Source organism: Patagioenas fasciata, chromosome 10 (assembly GCF_037038585.1).
Source record: "Patagioenas fasciata isolate bPatFas1 chromosome 10, bPatFas1.hap1, whole genome shotgun sequence".
In the NCBI taxonomy this organism is placed as follows: Eukaryota; Metazoa; Chordata; class Aves; order Columbiformes; family Columbidae; genus Patagioenas; species Patagioenas fasciata.
Genome location: NC_092529.1, coordinates 224,891 through 241,330, shown reverse-complemented (window position 1 = coordinate 241,330; position 16,440 = coordinate 224,891). Strand labels below are relative to the sequence as shown.

General features: G+C 49.2%; 2 protein-coding genes across 4 annotated transcripts in view; one reads left to right on the top strand and one right to left on the bottom strand.

Annotated features, from left to right (window-relative positions):
- LOC139828743 (uncharacterized) overlaps positions 1 to 16,440 on the top strand; it is a 130,385-nt gene that overhangs the window by 21,402 nt on the left and 92,543 nt on the right. The window lies entirely within an intron of this gene.
- The window catches only part of FGD5 (FYVE, RhoGEF and PH domain containing 5), an 83,063-nt gene that overhangs the window by 12,813 nt on the left and 53,810 nt on the right, over positions 1 to 16,440 (bottom strand). For all 3 annotated transcript variants that reach the window (XM_071812878.1, XM_065845767.2, XM_065845766.2), the window contains exons 9-14: positions 15,635 to 15,685; positions 14,107 to 14,165; positions 10,489 to 10,560; positions 9,710 to 9,778; positions 1,442 to 1,525; positions 346 to 425 (exon numbers count right to left, since the gene is read on the bottom strand). In XM_071812878.1, coding sequence (XP_071668979.1) covers positions 346 to 425; positions 1,442 to 1,525; positions 9,710 to 9,778; positions 10,489 to 10,560; positions 14,107 to 14,165; positions 15,635 to 15,685 — 415 coding nt within the window. The remainder of the gene's footprint in view (positions 1 to 345; positions 426 to 1,441; positions 1,526 to 9,709; positions 9,779 to 10,488; positions 10,561 to 14,106; positions 14,166 to 15,634; positions 15,686 to 16,440) is intronic.

The following is a 16,440-nucleotide window of genomic DNA, read 5'->3' as shown; positions in this document are numbered from 1 at the left end:
GTAGTATCACAGGGAAGAAGTATGAAGGATAACAGGAAGGACTTAGGCTTCTTCGTAACAGACTTTCTTCTCTTTCCTTTCTCTTTAAGATGTTATCAAAAGCTGACTTCTAATCTTCACTGGGTATATGAGTTGAATTAGTGACAGTTTACGAGCTTCACATTTATGATTAATACCTTCATTGTGTACTCAAGCACTCAGTCATTGCCTGTCACAATAGCATAGACTGAAATGGGGTTAAAAAAAGAATGAGACACCAGTTAAGTGTTGGGTATTGTTCAGACTAATGGAGAGATGCAACTCTAGAATGTAACGCCCTCTGCCGTGGCGGTTTGGGGACAGTACCTTGCTGACAGGGTCAGGCAATATTCATCATATTCAATCTTCAGGACATTCTGGGCTTTTTCTGTCACTGGGCAGCTGACCTAGAAACAAACAGCATGCGTGTGAACATGAGTCAAACTGTCTACAACCGTACAAGTGTCAGTGCGCATGGAGCTATGACGTCCCAGCCGTCTGCTTCAAAGAGACGGGCAGGCGGAGTTTTCTGGGGCTGAGCTGCTGGTGTAATGAGGAGTGCTCTCTATTCAATATGGTGCTGTTGCTTAAGGAAAAATTAATTTAATCCAACTGTAAAGGCAAGTGTCCATCAGGGCTCAGCTTTGATATGCCAAGCTCAGGAGATGTTTAGTCTGACAAGTGTCAGAGCATTTTGGGCAAAACTTTTGGCTCTTCTTGGAATGAATGGAAGTAATGGATTGCTAGGTAGGAAGCAAAGACCCCTCCAACCCAATATCTCCTGTTGCACAGGTGCCAATGGATGCTTCAGGAAAGAGTGTAAGAGCAGGACATTCGTGTCCAGTTTCTGTAATCTGCAGTTCTTCGCTGAAGAGACTGTTCGTACCAGTGCATGTAGCAGCTCCCAGTACACCTTTTCCCCATCAAGCTGGCTAATCACTTTTTGAACCCACTAATGCTTGTGGTGAAAACACTTAAAGGGCACATGAAAACCAGGCAAATGAAAGTTGATGTAAATTTTGAGTGGCAGGAGTTAAAACCAGGCAGACTAGGCCCTAGTGAATATGTGGTGGGGAACAACCATGTGTTGGCTGGAGGCACGAAGAGAGGAATAAACAAAATGGGAGAGTAAATCTTTTCTGTCTCTACATTTGTGGTCAGATGGTAAATATGATTTTGGCTTGTATTATTTATGCAGCATAAATAAGGCTGTTGTACTAAGTCATAGCCTTATAGATAATCTTTATGTTTGCTTTATATTATTTTTCCTTCTGTCTCCTGTAAAAGGCAAGGGAATCCCCTGATAACAGGTTCATCTCCTCCTTCCCCTTGCCCTCAGCTGGATACGAGACATAAACCAGCAAAGCACTAACAGCCCACTATGCAACTCCAATTCCAGCCTGTAATGCAAACGGCGCATTACCTTCATGCCTGCCACAGCCAAGGTGTTTTTCAGTCGGTATTTGCCATCCTTCTGGGGATATGTGTACAGTAGAACATCGTTCATCTGCATGAAGAGAAAGACAAAATCAATAATTTGCAATATGGCTTGCAGGCCTGCCCGGTGCTCCCGGGGGCACCACAGAACCAGCAGTAGCTTGATGAACTGTTGGGGCTGTTACTGAGGCCAGGCCAGGCCACACAGCTCAGATCCAGCGCTGCGTGTCCACTGGACTGATGAGTCTGCAGCTGGGACTCTGCTTCTGCCCAGTGTTGACTGTTGCTAATGGCCAAGCAGGCAGGTAATTAGCTCTTCTTATTCAGCTTGGGTGAAGCAGTGTGCAGAGGGCAGTGCCGTGCTCAGGCGCTGCCGTGACCGACCGGCTGCCCAGGGCACTGCAGCTGCCCGGGGCTGGGCAGGGACCCACGGCTGGGAAGGCGCCAGGGACTGTCCTCGGGCACAGACCCCACGGCCGGGAAGGCGCCAGGGACTGTCCTCGGGCACAGACCCCACGGCTGGGAAGGCTCAGACCCCACGGCTGGGAAGGCTCAGACCCCACGGCCGGGAAGGCGCAGACCCCATGGCCGGGAAGGCTCCGGGGACTGTCCTGGTGTGGGCACGAAGGCCGTGGAGGCCAGGAGAGGAGCCGCGGTGCAGGGCCGGGTCAGGAGGAGTGGGTGGGTGTGAGAGCAGAGCTGTGCTCCCTGCAGGACGGGCCCTACGTGTGACAGCGCTGCTGGGCTGGGGGCCGCAACAGAGACCGTGGAAGGGCAAAAATGAGAAGCTGTTTTGCTTTTATGAGGAAAATATCTGTACCTGAACACCCCAGATATTTCTGACAGCTCCTTGCAGAAAGCATGTTTTTCAAACAGTTTTGTATGAAACGGGATCAGATCTTCTCTGCTTCTTGCCTGACTTAATAATTGACATTTTTGCATCCTTTTACCTTCGTGCCAACACACATCAATGAAAGAGCAGCACTGGACCCTGTCTTTGCTGGCCTCTCTTTCCCGTGCTGCTGTAAGAGGAGGAACAGCAGTGACTCATGTTGTGCATTCCCTGCGTCACCCGAACGAGCAGGTCGTGTTCTCTGTCTCGTCAGCACCAGCGTGCGTGGACTCAGCCCCTTGGTGACTGTACTGGATGCTACGAACAAAGATGTGCAAGCAACGTAAAACCCGGGCGCAGGCGATGCTGCGTCGTGCCAGGGACAAGGCGACACAGTGCAGACATTCTCAGGAAATTAAAAAGCAGGCAGAAACTAGCTTCACTTGGATTCCTCTGCGACAAAGACGTTTAAATATAGCCGATTGAATGGTAATAATATTATATGTTGGAAGGAAAACTGTAATAAAGAAAGACACAGAGAAGGAAGGAGGAAACTAAAGCATGATTTGGCAATAAAACAATGTATCCTGTATGACTGGAATTGTTGAGGTCTTAATAATACTGCCCAATCACCTAAAACTGCTGGTGTAAAATTGTCACTAATTTGCTTGCCTGAAAAACAAAGAAACAAACAAACAAAACCCCAAAAAATAAAACCCCAAAAACCCACCAAAACAGGAAGTGCAGTCTTATGGATGTTTTCCTAAAAGGTCATGGTTGAGCTTTCTTACAGAGCAGGAACAACGGTTAAAGACAAATTACATGGAATTAGTACTCATGGGATTAAATCCTTATCACCTTGGACTTAACAGCAAAACTGTTGTTGCCTTTATTAGGGTCATGAGTTCACTTGTCAACACCAGTTTATTAAGTAGCTGTTTGATTCACAGCAAATCAGGCTTATGTGTGTGAGCTGCCCGTCTTTAAAATACAGATTCCCATTAATGTAAGGCAAAATACACTGAAGAGTGACTTTCCCCAAAGCTTCATATTTTGCTACTTTTGAAACTTGAATTGAGTTCACTGAGATCAGCCAATCTTTTTGTAGAAAATGCTGGAACATTCGCTCTACCGTTTTAACCAGCAGACTGCCGTGCTCTGCCGCGCTGCCCGCTGTGCTGGGCACGGCTGTGTCCTCCTGGGACCCCTGGGCTCACGTGGAGCGTGGAACTGTTCTAACGTCACACTTCTCAGCCGAGGATATAGAAGCGTACTGTGGGTCAGAACAGGAGCCTCACGTTCTTTGTGGTCTAAAGTGGAGTATTCACTCCTTTTGCAACAACACATTAGAATTCCCTTAGAGCAAGGTGACACGTGGCTTGTCACGGAGTTCTTTCTGTGATTCACTTATCGCTCCATAACTGACCGTCCGCGCTAGCGTTAATCCAGCCAGCGTGGTGACGCCTGCGCAGGACTGACCACGCGATGATTCCGGTTTGACCAGGGAGTTCCTCACAGCCTGCTGCACCGTGAGTGGCTGAGCAAACGTAACCGTGCCAGTGAAAAGCAGGTTAAAGCTGTTTTCACTTGCCATTACTAGTAGCGACTAGGAGTCCATCAGCCAGGTGTGAAGACGGTAAAAGGCAGGCAGAGTTCATTGCTAACATGAAGAGAATCCTCTGTGGAATCAGAGAGTGCTAGTGAGATCTCATGTTTGCCTGGTGATTCTGCTGTATCCTGAGCGTCAAAGGACTACATGAGGAAACGGCCCTTCCTCCGCGCTCCTCTGCCTCGGGCCTGGGGCTCGTTCGGAAGCGCGGACGAGGCAGCTGGCCGCGGGCACCCGGCACGAGGAGGCCAGCTCCTGAGAGAGAGCTCCAGGACTCTGGCGTGTGTGCCACTGGGGTTCTTGAACAGCAAACCCCATTTACTTTCTTTGTCTTTAAAGTTATACATTTATTTTAAAAGCAGCGCATTCTTTTATTACTGTTGGTTAAGGATGACCCCCCTTAATGTTTTTTTTTCTGTTACTCTTTCTTTTTTCCCCTTTCTTTTTACAATCTCCTCTGCTGTGATGAGAACGCTGTAACATTAGAGGTCAGTGCAAGTTTTCTAACCTACAGTGTTCAAATGTATTGATCCACACAAGTTTATCTATGCCCTGCTGAGCTGCTGGCATCCACACGTAATGCACTCTCTATCTCCAAGTCCCTACCGCGTGTGCGTCGTGGGTGGTTTTTCTTTCTGAATGTTTTAAGGGGTAGTTCACTATGAACCCTGTCGTGTTCTATTCGAGTCTGTGTTAAGGATCCCCTGTGTGTCCGTGAAGCAACCTGAATGCACATGGGGCTGCATTTTCCAAGCTCCGACTCCAAAAGCTCCTGTGCTCCAGCCCTGCCGGCTCGAGCGTTTAACAGTCTCGCATTTGATAGCAGCTTCCTGCACCCCACTTGCAAAACAAGCAGCCTTTGTAGAGAAATTCTTGGAAGGGTGAGATAAGAGACAGTGTCTGAGCTGCAGAGTCCTGTGGTTGGGGGCACTGGGGGGACCTGCAGCCCCTGCTGTGCTGCAGAGGCCCCAACATCCTTGTAAACAGAGCCTGGCCTCAGGAAACAGGCGCACAGAAAACTCACCAAACATCCTGCCAGGAAACACCAGATTCAACAATACCATCAGCTGCAGAGAACAGCCAGCTCCAGGAACCTGTGATACGCACAGCACACCCGCAGAAACACGCACATCGCCGGCCCCTCGGTGTGTGTCCCGCACGCTCGCGCTGCCGGGCTGTGCACACACACGCGCCGTGCGGGCACACGTAGCGAGCACACGCACGCACACCGCCAGAGCACACCCTGAACGCGCTGGGCACGGGGAGCGGGCCTGGCAAGCACCTGTGTGTCCTAACTACAGCTCCCGTGTGACGGGCGCGTGTCCGCGGTGTGCAGGTCAGGTATCCTAGTGCAGGGGTTACACTCACGGGGTTACCCCTCAGTGCACACCCCACTGCAGCTCTCGGGGTCCTGGGCTTGACTAAGTTTCAGTCAGAGCAAGTTCACCGTTAAGAGCTTCAGAAAATGCTGTTCATGTAGCTAAAGTAAATACACTTATTTCATTGAAAGCTGAACTGAACCACATCTATACGTGCTAGCTTCTGGTGATCTTTCTAAGTGGCAGCTGACATGCGAAGTGTCGAAAAAACCACCAGTTCTGAAAGTTTTTTAGTACAATACATTAAGACAAATTCTTATCCTGCCTGAGTTTTGCCAGCATCTTCAAAGGATTGTGACATGGTCCTTACAAGATAAGGGCTTAAAATACATGTGGGGTTTAGGAGATTATCCCAGTCCTGGTCTCTGTGGGTCTGGGCTGGGCTTTTCCCTACGCGGTGTCCCCAGGCCTGGGGCAGCGTGCGGGCTGGGCAAGGCGTCCTGGCAAAGGGAAGCACGTCCGTGCAGGCCTCGGGGTGACAAAAACGCCTTGGCAGTGATGGTTGGTGGGGCCCTAAGACCGATGTGGTAAAGATGTTATGTGCCAAGATGAAAATACATTACTAACAAAGAGGGTCTGGTTGAAGCAGTAAAGGTTGAGGGCTGCCTGGGTTGCAGTGACCACGAGATGGTGGAGTTCAGCATCTCGTGTGGCAGGAACAGAATAGCAAGTAGAATTGCAACCCTGGATTTTGGCAGGGCTAATTTCGGCCTTTTCAAGCAACTGCTGAGGGAAACCCCATGGGCAAGACTGCTTGAAGGAAAAGGGGCCCAAGAGAGCTGGATTGCATTCAGAGATTGCTTCTTCCATGCTCAGGATCAGAGCATCCCCACACGTAGGAAGTCGAGGAAGGGAGCCAGAAGGCCTGCGTGGTTGAATAGGGATCTGTTGGGTATGCTCAAGCAGAAGAGGCGAGTTTACAGGTCATGGAAGCAGGGACTGGCCACTTGGGAGGAATATAAGGCTGCTGTTAGAGGATGCAGGAAGGCAGCTAGGGTAGCCAAGGCCTCCTTAGAATTACAGCTGGCGAGAGGGGTCAAGGACAGCAAGAAGAACTTTTTCAAATACATAGCAGATAAAACTAATACCAGAGGCAATGTAGGCCCACTGATGAATGAGGTGGGTGCCCTGGTGGCAGAAGACACAGAGAAGGCAGAATTGCTGAATGCCGCCTTTGTCTCTGTCTACTCCGCTGGAGGATGTCCTGGGGAACCCTGTACCCCTGAGACCCCGGATGAAGCCAGGTTAATGGAGGAGTTTGCTTTAGTCGATGAGGACTGGGTTAGGGAACAATTAAGTAGTCTGGACGTCCATAAATCCATGGGTCCAGATGGGATGCATCCGCGGGTGCTGAGGAAGCTGGCTGAAGTCATTGCTAGACCGCTATCCATCATTTTTGCCAAGTCTTGGGAAACGGGAGAGGTGCCCGAGGATTGGAGGAAAGCAAATGTCACTCCAGTCTTTAAAAAGGGCAAGAAGGAGGACCCGGGTAATTATAGACCGGTCAGCCTCACCTCTGTCCCTGGGAAAGTAATGGAACAGCTTATCCTTGGTGCCATCTCAAGGCACATCAGGGATAAGAGGGTCATTAGGGGCAGTCAGCATGGCTTTACCAAGGGTAAGTCATGCTTGACCAACCTCATAGCCTTTTATGAGAATGTAACAAGGTGGATGGATGATGGCAGAGCGGTGGATGTGGTCTACCTTGACTTCAGTAAAGCCTTTGACACAGTCCCTCACAGCATCCTCACAGCTAAATTGAGGAGGTGTGGTCTCGACAATAGAGTAGTGAGGTGGGTTGCAAACTGGCTTAAAGAGAGAAGCCAGAGAGTGGTGGTCAATGGTGCGGAGTCCAGTTGGAGGCCAGTATCTAGTGGAGTGCCTCAGGGGTCAGTACTGGGGCCAATATTATTCAATATATTCATTAATGATTTAGACGAGGGAATTGAGTGTACTATCAGCAAGTTTGCTGATGACACTAAGCTGGGAGGAGTGGCTGACACGCCAGAAGGCTGTGCCGCCATCCAGCGGGACCTGGACAGGCTGGAGAGTTGGGCGGGGGATAATCTGATGGAATTTAACAAGGGAAAGTGTAGAGTCCTGCATCTGGGCAGGAACAATCCCAAGTTCCAGTATAGGTTGGGGCATGACCTATTAGAGAGCAGTGTAGGGGAAAGGGACCTGGGGATCCTGGTGGACAACAGGATGATCATGAGCCAGCACTGTGCCCTTGTGGCCAGGAAGGCCAATGGCATCCTTGGGTGTATTACAAGGGGGGTGGTCAGTAGATCGAGAGAGGTCCTCCTTCCCCTCTACTCCGCCCTGGTGAGACCCCATCTAGAATATTGTGTTCAGTTCTGGGCCCCTCAGTTCAAGAAGGACAGGGAACTGCTGGAGAGGGTCCAGCGTAGGGCAACAAAGATGATTAAGGGAGTGGAGCATCTCCCTTATGAAGAAAGGCTGAGGGAGCTGGGGCTCTTTAGTTTGGAGAAGAGGAGGCTGAGGGGTGACCTTATTAATGTTTATAAATATATAAAGGGTGAGTGCCATGAGGATGGAGTCAGGCTCTTCTCAGTGGCAAACAATGATAGGACAAGGGGCAATGGGATCAAGCTGGAACACAAGAGGTTCCACTTAAATTTGAGAAAGAACTTCTTCTCAGTGAGGGTAACAGAGCACTGGAACAGGCTACCCAGGGAGGTTGTGGAGTCTCCTTCCCTGGAGACATTCAAACCCGCCTGGACACCTTCCTGTGCGACCTCACCTAGGCGTTCCTGCTCCAGCAGGGGGATTGGACTAGATGATCTTTTGAGGTCCCTTCCAATCCCAAACATACTGTGATACTGTGAATAGCTGTGCAGTAGTTGTCTTAATGTATCCACAGGCTAAATAGTCCATTAAGCAATGCACAAGTGATGGTGGCACAACAGAGAACCCAGAGCACTAGCAATGACAAGCAGATAATGCAAAACCATTCCGGTGCTAATGCAGGGATTACTCCCTGCAATTGCACTACACATGGCGTTGCTCTACAACCTCAGGAGCTCTCAAGGTAGAGCAGACTGAGTAAAAATATCACTGAATCCAGCAGCAGATATTTGCCAATAGGTGTAAAACTATTTCCGAGATGCAGTCAGCCCCGTCCTGCCTCAGCAGGAGACTTGGTACAGGAGCCCGACGTGGTTGCGGCTTCAGTGTGTTGGAGCAGAAAGAAGCCAATTCTATGGTTCTTGAAAGTGACCACTGTGGTTTTTTAGCTCCACCACACACGTTGCGTGAGAGCACATTTGGTCACAGTTTGCCTTTCTGACTGTAAGGAAGAAAAAGTGCTGTTTCAGATAGTGAGAGCATCTATTGACAACCGGTCATTGGCTACTGTAATGTCTGCAGCTGCCAAGAGACACGTCTCTCTTTGCAGTGAACAGCCGGGTTTGAGCAGCTGAACTCTCCCCAGGAATCAAAAATAGTTCCTAAATTCGACAGTGACAAAGACTCATTTCTGTGCTTTCTTTATTCCAGTAATACTTTCAGTCTCCTGTGACCTTCAATCTGATACAACCGTTGTGGACTACTTGAAATGAGTATCAGTCTATCCCAAGTTTAAATTACTTTCCTCCCAATGTTTACTACCAACCTGATTTCTGATCTTCCTTTTAAATTCTCTGCATCAGTTCCAATAGCTAGGTTTGTGACGCTTCAGTATTGGCCATAGTGGCGAGTCATGGTGGCAGGTAGGAACACACTGGAAGATGAAACTCTAACAGCTTCTTGGGATTTGGTCCCAGCTTTAGCCACAGCTCCACAATGTTTTGTAATACTAGCGAAGTGAGTGTATCAGAGGAGATCAGTAAGGGAGCAAGAATCGCCTGTTACGGAGCGGTCATCAGTAGGCTTCAGTGCCACTGCTGCTGAGATCGCTGCTGCTAGGACCAGCTCCTGGGGATGCCGGCATGGCCGTTTTCCCTTGGCTGCCACAAAGTCATGATTTTGACAAAAAGGATGCAAATCTCTCCTGAGTGCACCCAAAGAAAGCTTTCATAAACTTTAGCGGTAGGGTATTCTCTGTTACTTCTGATCAGCTCTCCTAGAGCCCTTAAGGTTGGACTTTCAACTGTGAAGCCTGATTGCTGAGAGTGTTTGGGAGCTCCCATCCCGCTGATCACCTTGGAAACCTGACTCCTCGCAGGATGGTGGCCTGGCCAGGGCTGTGCGCTGTAGCTGTGGCACGAACGGGGCAGCACCGCCCGCGTTCTGCGTGCCGGGCCGTGGGCACACGGGTGACAGGGGCTCCAGCGCTGCCGGCAGCACGGCCTGGCCCACCGCATCGCTGCTGGCTGTTCGTGACTCGCAGCCCAAAACTTTCTGCCAGGGCTCAGGGCTGCGTAAGTGCAGGAGAAGATACAAGAGAGAGTGAAAATATAAAAGAGATCTTACCAAGAACAAATGCCGAGGGTGCCTGTTTTTGCCAGAGATTTTCATCAGTGTTCCCTCTTTAACAAAAATCTGAAGGAGAAAACAGCAGGTTGTAATCCTGAGACTTCTCATTCTGAATTTCAGTGAGAAAACAGTATATTCCTCCTAAGAGCTGCTTTAACGGCTTTCATCAGCACAGGAGGAGAGAGACGCCTCAGCTCTCGCTCCCAGCCTCACTCCTGCGCTTCGGCTTTGCCTGGGCCGGCCCTTCTGCTCCTGCGTTCGGACAGAACCGAGGGGCTGGAACCCCCTGTCCTCAGCCCACTGCGCCTGCACCGTGGGTCTGCCCAGAGGCGATCGTCACAGATTGCCAAGCCGACATGGAACGGGCCTCAGAAAATAACTCTGGTCTTTAAAACTCCTCTAAAACAGACAGACCACAAAAAGAAAAGCTAACGCTACATCCACATAACCGTGCCTGCACACGTAATCTGTATGTGTTTGCAAACACGGTACTTTTGTCCGTCCGTATTCTTACTGGGTATGCAGACAGCACTATGTACCTGAGCAGCTAAACCCGCATACTAGAACTTAATTGCAGTAACATTTGAAAAGGTCTAGAATAACTGACCCGCATCAGTGGGTTAACAGTCATCTATGCTGTTCAGATGGAGAACAGAATTGGGTGCAGTTTTCCTCTCTAGAACAGTGCCAGAGTGATGGCTCCTTACACAAACAGCAGCTGTAGCCGCGTGGAGCGCGGCCGTGCACGCGGGGGAGCAGGGGCTGCGCACACTCACCCGTCCCGGCTGCAGGAGCCCGCTCTGCCCTCGCACGCTGTGCTCGATGTGCACCAGCTTCTGCAGGTTCTCCTGGGGAGACAAAGCGCCGTGAGGAGCCCTCGTGGTGACTGGGCAGGCAAACCTTCCCTCCGCCTTCCCCACCATTGGTTTTCTCCAGAAGTGGAATTACAGAATGAGGTTGCAGAGAGAGCTGAGCCCAGGGATTTTGCACCCAGAAAGTCTTCTTCCAGCCCTACAGCCCCTCATCACCTGTATTCATATCTGCTTTGGACTTCTACACACCTGAGCTTCTGATACCTCAGTTCACCTCCAAAAGGGCCTGCTAGCTCCGTATGGTATTTATACATTGGCCTCTTTGCTGACTTTCTTGCTCTGGGAACTAATAAACTGGAAGCAGAGACAAAGTACAGTATCTGCTCCAAAGCTGTGCGTTACTGGCATGACATGAGTAGTCCAAAGCATGGTTTGATAATCTGAGACTGTTGTTAGGATTATCTGGAGGCTTACAGTCTGTGATAATGGATTAAAGGCCTTGCAGTAGGGATTTGGAAGGTTAGCTAGTAAGCAGGTAATGAAGCCGCATCTTTCTTTTGATGCTTTGCAAAGATCAGGAAGTTTATTATCAAACTGATACTATTATCTGCCCACCTGGCCCTAAGGCACAGACGGTCACCGGGTGCCGGCACATGGCGCGAACTCCGGAGCTATGAGGATGGTAAATAAGATCAATCTAGCCAAGCCTGTGCTCTCGTAAAAGAAGATGGTTTCGGATGGATGTACAAAGGAGAAAGAAGGGGTGTCTGTACCTTTGCAGTATTACTAGAGTATTTTCAAATCTCCTTCCATTTTGCAGGTGAGGCTGCTAAAAAAAGGCTTGTGTGCAGGAGCCAGCTGCGGTTTTATCTGGTCAGAGCAGCAGGACGGCTGCACAGCAGCAATGACTCATCGCTGGAATGTGTCTGAAAATTAGGAGTCTCTTGTCTAAATTAGCCATTGCATCTTAAATCCTCAGTTACACACCCAGACAAACTACAGACTGAGGACCATATTTGATACAGATTCATGACCTGGCAGCCTTTGACTACAGTTTTCTGCTATGAGGGATAATGTCTGTTTTTCTGTGCTCCATTGACGGGCATTAAGATACCCCTGGGATTAGTTAAGCTCAATTAGATTGTACAGTGTATCTGCCTGATACAAATCAGTGCTGTCTATGGAATCTGCTAATTAAGAAGGCTATCGCAGAAACCAGAAGGAGCACATCCACGTCGACATGATGGTCTGTCAAGGCTAATTTACCCTGGATTTCGGCTAAAACAATTAATGTACCTATCTCAGCTTGCTTTTTGAGATAAGCCTGAAATGCCTCCATATGTTACTGCCCTGGTGAAATATAACACTTGTTTAGTGTGATAGTAAGTTTAGTTCATAATCAGTAACCGCGTATCAAACATACGGAAACACCCGCAAGCCTTGACCCGCACGGGGTGCATGGTGACCGCGCTGCGTAACTGGCAGGTGACATTTCAAGAATTTCAGCCATCAAGTATCTCTTTTGCTATTCAGGATGTAACAAATAGAATTTGTCAGACCACTTCTGAAATACTATAGACCAGCAAAATGGAAACAGAATGTATGAAAAATAGCACTAGAAATACCAAGGACCATGGGAGAGCTGACATTTGCAAAAGGCATTTGCAAAAGCCTCTCCCATCACTAAAAGGGCATGTTAGCCCCACCAAAACCCGTCAGATTGACAGCTTCCACAATGGAAGCCCGTTCTCCGTCCTCCGGGACGCTCTCCTGCGAGCGCACTGGTGGCAGTGCCGGTGCTGCCCCGGGGCTCTGCGAGGGCCGGAGGAGGGGCCGCTGCAGCCTGGTTCCCCCAGCGTTCTTCCCGAGCGTGCTGAAGTGCTGACGTTTGCAGCGCGGACGTGTTCACCACGTGTTCACCACGTGTTCACCACGTGTTCACCACGTGTTCACCAGGACGCGCACAGACATGGCTCGGACTCATTTCCTGGAGGAAGCCAAACAGCCATCGCGTGCGAAGCACAGGGATTCATCTGGGAACACGGGCAGCTGAGGGGGTCTGGCTTCCCTACAGTTCCCCTAGAATTCCTTGTTTGGGTAGTTTTCTTAATTATCCTTAAAACTATCATCATTGTCCTTTAAACTATCCTCATTCTCTTTTCAAATATCCTTCACAAGCTACGATTAAAAAATTAAGACAAAGCTCCACCCTCTGGTACTGCAGATGTGGGCGGCCGAATCCCTCTGGCCATTTTATCGGAGACCTGCAGCTTCCACCGCACCATCGTGATGTCTGCGCGGGAGGAGCGGCTCCCCAGGCAATTCACCTGCCGCTGATGCCGATACTGTTAATAGCATCAGTGATTTATAGCGTCTCAGGGCCTCTGACAGATTGTAGAAGTTCAGAGCGCAGTCCAAACCCTGCTGGGTTCAAGAGTTACAGATGGTGATGGTATGCCTTATGCCTCTGTTTGCACATCTGTAAACTGCAAATAATAACTTCCTATTTGATGACAATGCTGCGGAGATAGCTGATATCATCATGTGTCTGAAAATCCTGGGTTAATTGTTCCTGGGGAAAAACTGCTGGAGTGTTACTATCATAAAACAAAAAAGCTAATAATGAATCACTGATATTCCACAGAAAATGTAGATCATAATTCAGTGCTCCTGTCGGATTTTTGGAGTGTAGTTTGATGAGTCCAGGTACATGCCAAGTCTGAATTACTGCTTTGAACTTCACCCAGGTACGTGACAAGTTACTAACACCCTATCTTGAGTGGCGTTGTTCCGTTTGTTCTATAGTTAGAGTAACTTCTTAAATTCTTTGCATTTTTAAAAAACTGAAAGAAAAGACTTGTGGCATTTGTGGATGGAATATTAATTCAGGAGGACAGCATCTGATTTAGCAGAGCACTGTACTTTGATTCTCATGAACCTGTGCCTCCGCAAAGCCCACAGCATTCAAACAGATGGGAATGAAGGAAACTTTCTTTGATCTCTTGCAGGCCACAGTTTTGAAAAAGAGCAGATGTGCTCTGGTGACGTGATAAAAAACCAAGTGTCAAAATCCATGTGGAATTTGCGATGAAATTGTTCCAAAACAGACATTATTAATAGCAATCATTATACAGTCTGTGACTGTGTAAAAGTCAGACGATATAGTGGTGTTCTTCAGATTAAAGCATGGCTTGGTGGAGATACAATCATAGCATGATAATGCAACACAGTAAGTTTGACTTGGGCCACTTATGTATGCTTCTGACTTCACAAAAGTGTTCATCCGAGTGAAATCTAAGGAAGCACCAGTACCAGAAGAAGATGTGTGGCCTTGGTCTGTTAGGAGCTGAGCTCCTGCAGTTCTCAGCCTCTAATACAAGTATCCCTACAGCTCCGAGGTTACTGTGCAAACTTCGAGATCTCAGTTATATGAGGCATAGACCTACTCCATATCTGGGATCCTGTAAGCCCGTTCTGTGTAAACCCTGGAGTCTCACCCTGGAGGAGGCTTCAGAATTTAGCACAGATATTCAGCAGATGAGCAGAAAGGACAGGGTCAGCTGGGGGAGCAGTGGGACTCACCGCCTGGAGCATGCTGTCGTTGGCTCGGTCCGTGATTTCAGAAACGATGAATAAGGCAGCTGAGGGATGAAGCAAAACAAACACCATGAATCACATAGAAGAGTAGGAAAATAACCCAAATCCCTTCTGTTTGCAAGGGCATATTTAAAATAAAAAAGAACGCAAACAACGTTCCCAGCAGCAGCTCCTTTGACTTTGGCGCGTCCAGAATGCAGCTGCCCAGGAAGCTGAGAACAGCGCAGAGCACGGAGCCGGCAGTTCCCCTTCCCTCCGCCATTCCCGTGTGTCAAACTCTGCATCGCACTCTGCTGACCAAGAGAGCTCACGAGGTCGCTTTTAAGCACCTAGCAAGCCACAAAGTCCTTTTGCCATGTTTTCTAGTTGCAGATTTTATACAATTAGGGCTTGTGGTAGCGGGAGTTTAATGTAAGCCAGCTTTAGCCATGGCAGCCTGAGGTGACCTGTTTCTGCGTGCTGCCGAGGGAGAGGATGGGTCATCCTGTTCGGACAGGAGTGTGGATGAAGTGGTGACATTAATTACCACCTGGCTTCTCCAGTGGGGTACGTTTGGTGCCGTGGCCCGTGGCACGGTGTGGCTTGGGTCGGCAGAGGGACGGGGCATCCTGCCTGTTCCTGGCCGGCCTGGGAGCACACTGGCCATTGCTGGCCAGAAACGGGACAGGCGTGTGCTCTCCGCAGCCTGGACAGGCAGTCGTGGCCACAGGGCTTGGGCGCCTGCCTTGCCCTGAATCTTGCCCAAGGTCCTGCTCGTGGGTAGAGCAGTCAGTCACAGGCCTTATCGCTGTGATTACACTCAGTGTAACGCAGAGGTGAACTGATTTCATTAATACAATGTTATTCCTGCTTATTCCAGCCTGGAAGCTCCTCCCGCTGAGTCCAAGGTTAAACCTTACTTTGAGGTTAGTGTGAGTAAGAGACTTCTGCTTCATCCATCTGGTGTGCTGGAAAGACTGGTGTTAGCAGCTGAACATCTGGGCTTGTTCTTGATGGTGCAGAGCTGATTTTTATGCAATGCCTTTCAAGTTTACTCGGGCTTAAGGAACCCAGAACAGAGAATCCATGACTCAAACCTCCTGGGTTTCCCTGGAGTTCACGGGGCACAGCAGCCAGAGCGCAGATAAGGGGACAGAAACAGGCGGGTGGAGCCGTCCCAGAGGACTTTACAGTGACCGGGCCAAACACAGGTGGAGCCGGGGAGGGCTGCAGCTTCCCCAGTGGCTGGGGCAGAACTACAGTAGCTGCACCATATCTGTATAGATGGTAATTTCTTCTTCTGTTGCTCATCGTGTCAAAACAATAACAAGCCCACATTTTTCAATGAAAAAAGGATAGGGATTTTGCCCTAAATAATTTGTCTAAATTAGTAACCAGTTCTTACAGGTCTTACATCTAACCTGTTAACAGAAAATCTTGAAAATAATCCTCTTCCATGTACTACCAGTATAGATCCTGTACCTCTTTAGAGAGTTAGCAAAGCAGAATTTTTTTTCTACCCATTCTGTTTTACCTTGTGTGTCTTCATACTCTGTAGAATCAGGGCAAAGATTATTCAAGTAATCTGTAGAAAAGAATCAAAAACACAGACATCCAAGAATCAGAATAGAGATCCACATAATTTGTAGTGCTATAAGTAAAACAGGAAACCCTAACCACAGAGCCATGGACTGGTTTGGGTTGGAAGGGTTGGAGATCGTGTAGCGCAGCCCTGCCGCGGGCAGGGATTCCCCCTGGAAAGCAGGGTGCCTGGGCACCCCCGGGGCAGGACGTCCGTGGGCTGTTCCATACCTCTGTTCCCAAGTAATTACCTGGGCAACTCCTTTTAGTTGTAGTGTAGTAACTGGCAACCAATATCCTCATAGAACACCCTCCCTTGGCTGGTAGGAACAGCCAGTTACGAACACTCAAGTACACCTGCAGATTTTGATTTCTCTTTGCTGTCTAGAGAATCTGGAGGACTGCACTGTGCAGACCCACCCTGTCCTGGCAGAGAAAGGGGCTTGCTTTCTTGAGGCGAAGAACTGAGGCAGTAAACCTATTTTCTAGACTATCTCAATCCAGCAGACCTTGCCGCACCACACACGAAAGCTTTCACTTTCCCAGTTAGTGCAGTAACCGGGACAAGGAGGAGCTCAGGTTGCCTCAAGCACAGACGCGGTCCCACCACTGGAGCTGCGCTGGAGCCCCTCCAGCTCTCACAAAGCACCACGCTTCGTGTTTGCGGTTTTCCTTGTGGGCCACAGAACTGGGCCCAGGACAGGGACACGCCAAGGCCTTTTTCTTAGATGCATTATGTGTGTGCGTGCGCTAAAAACA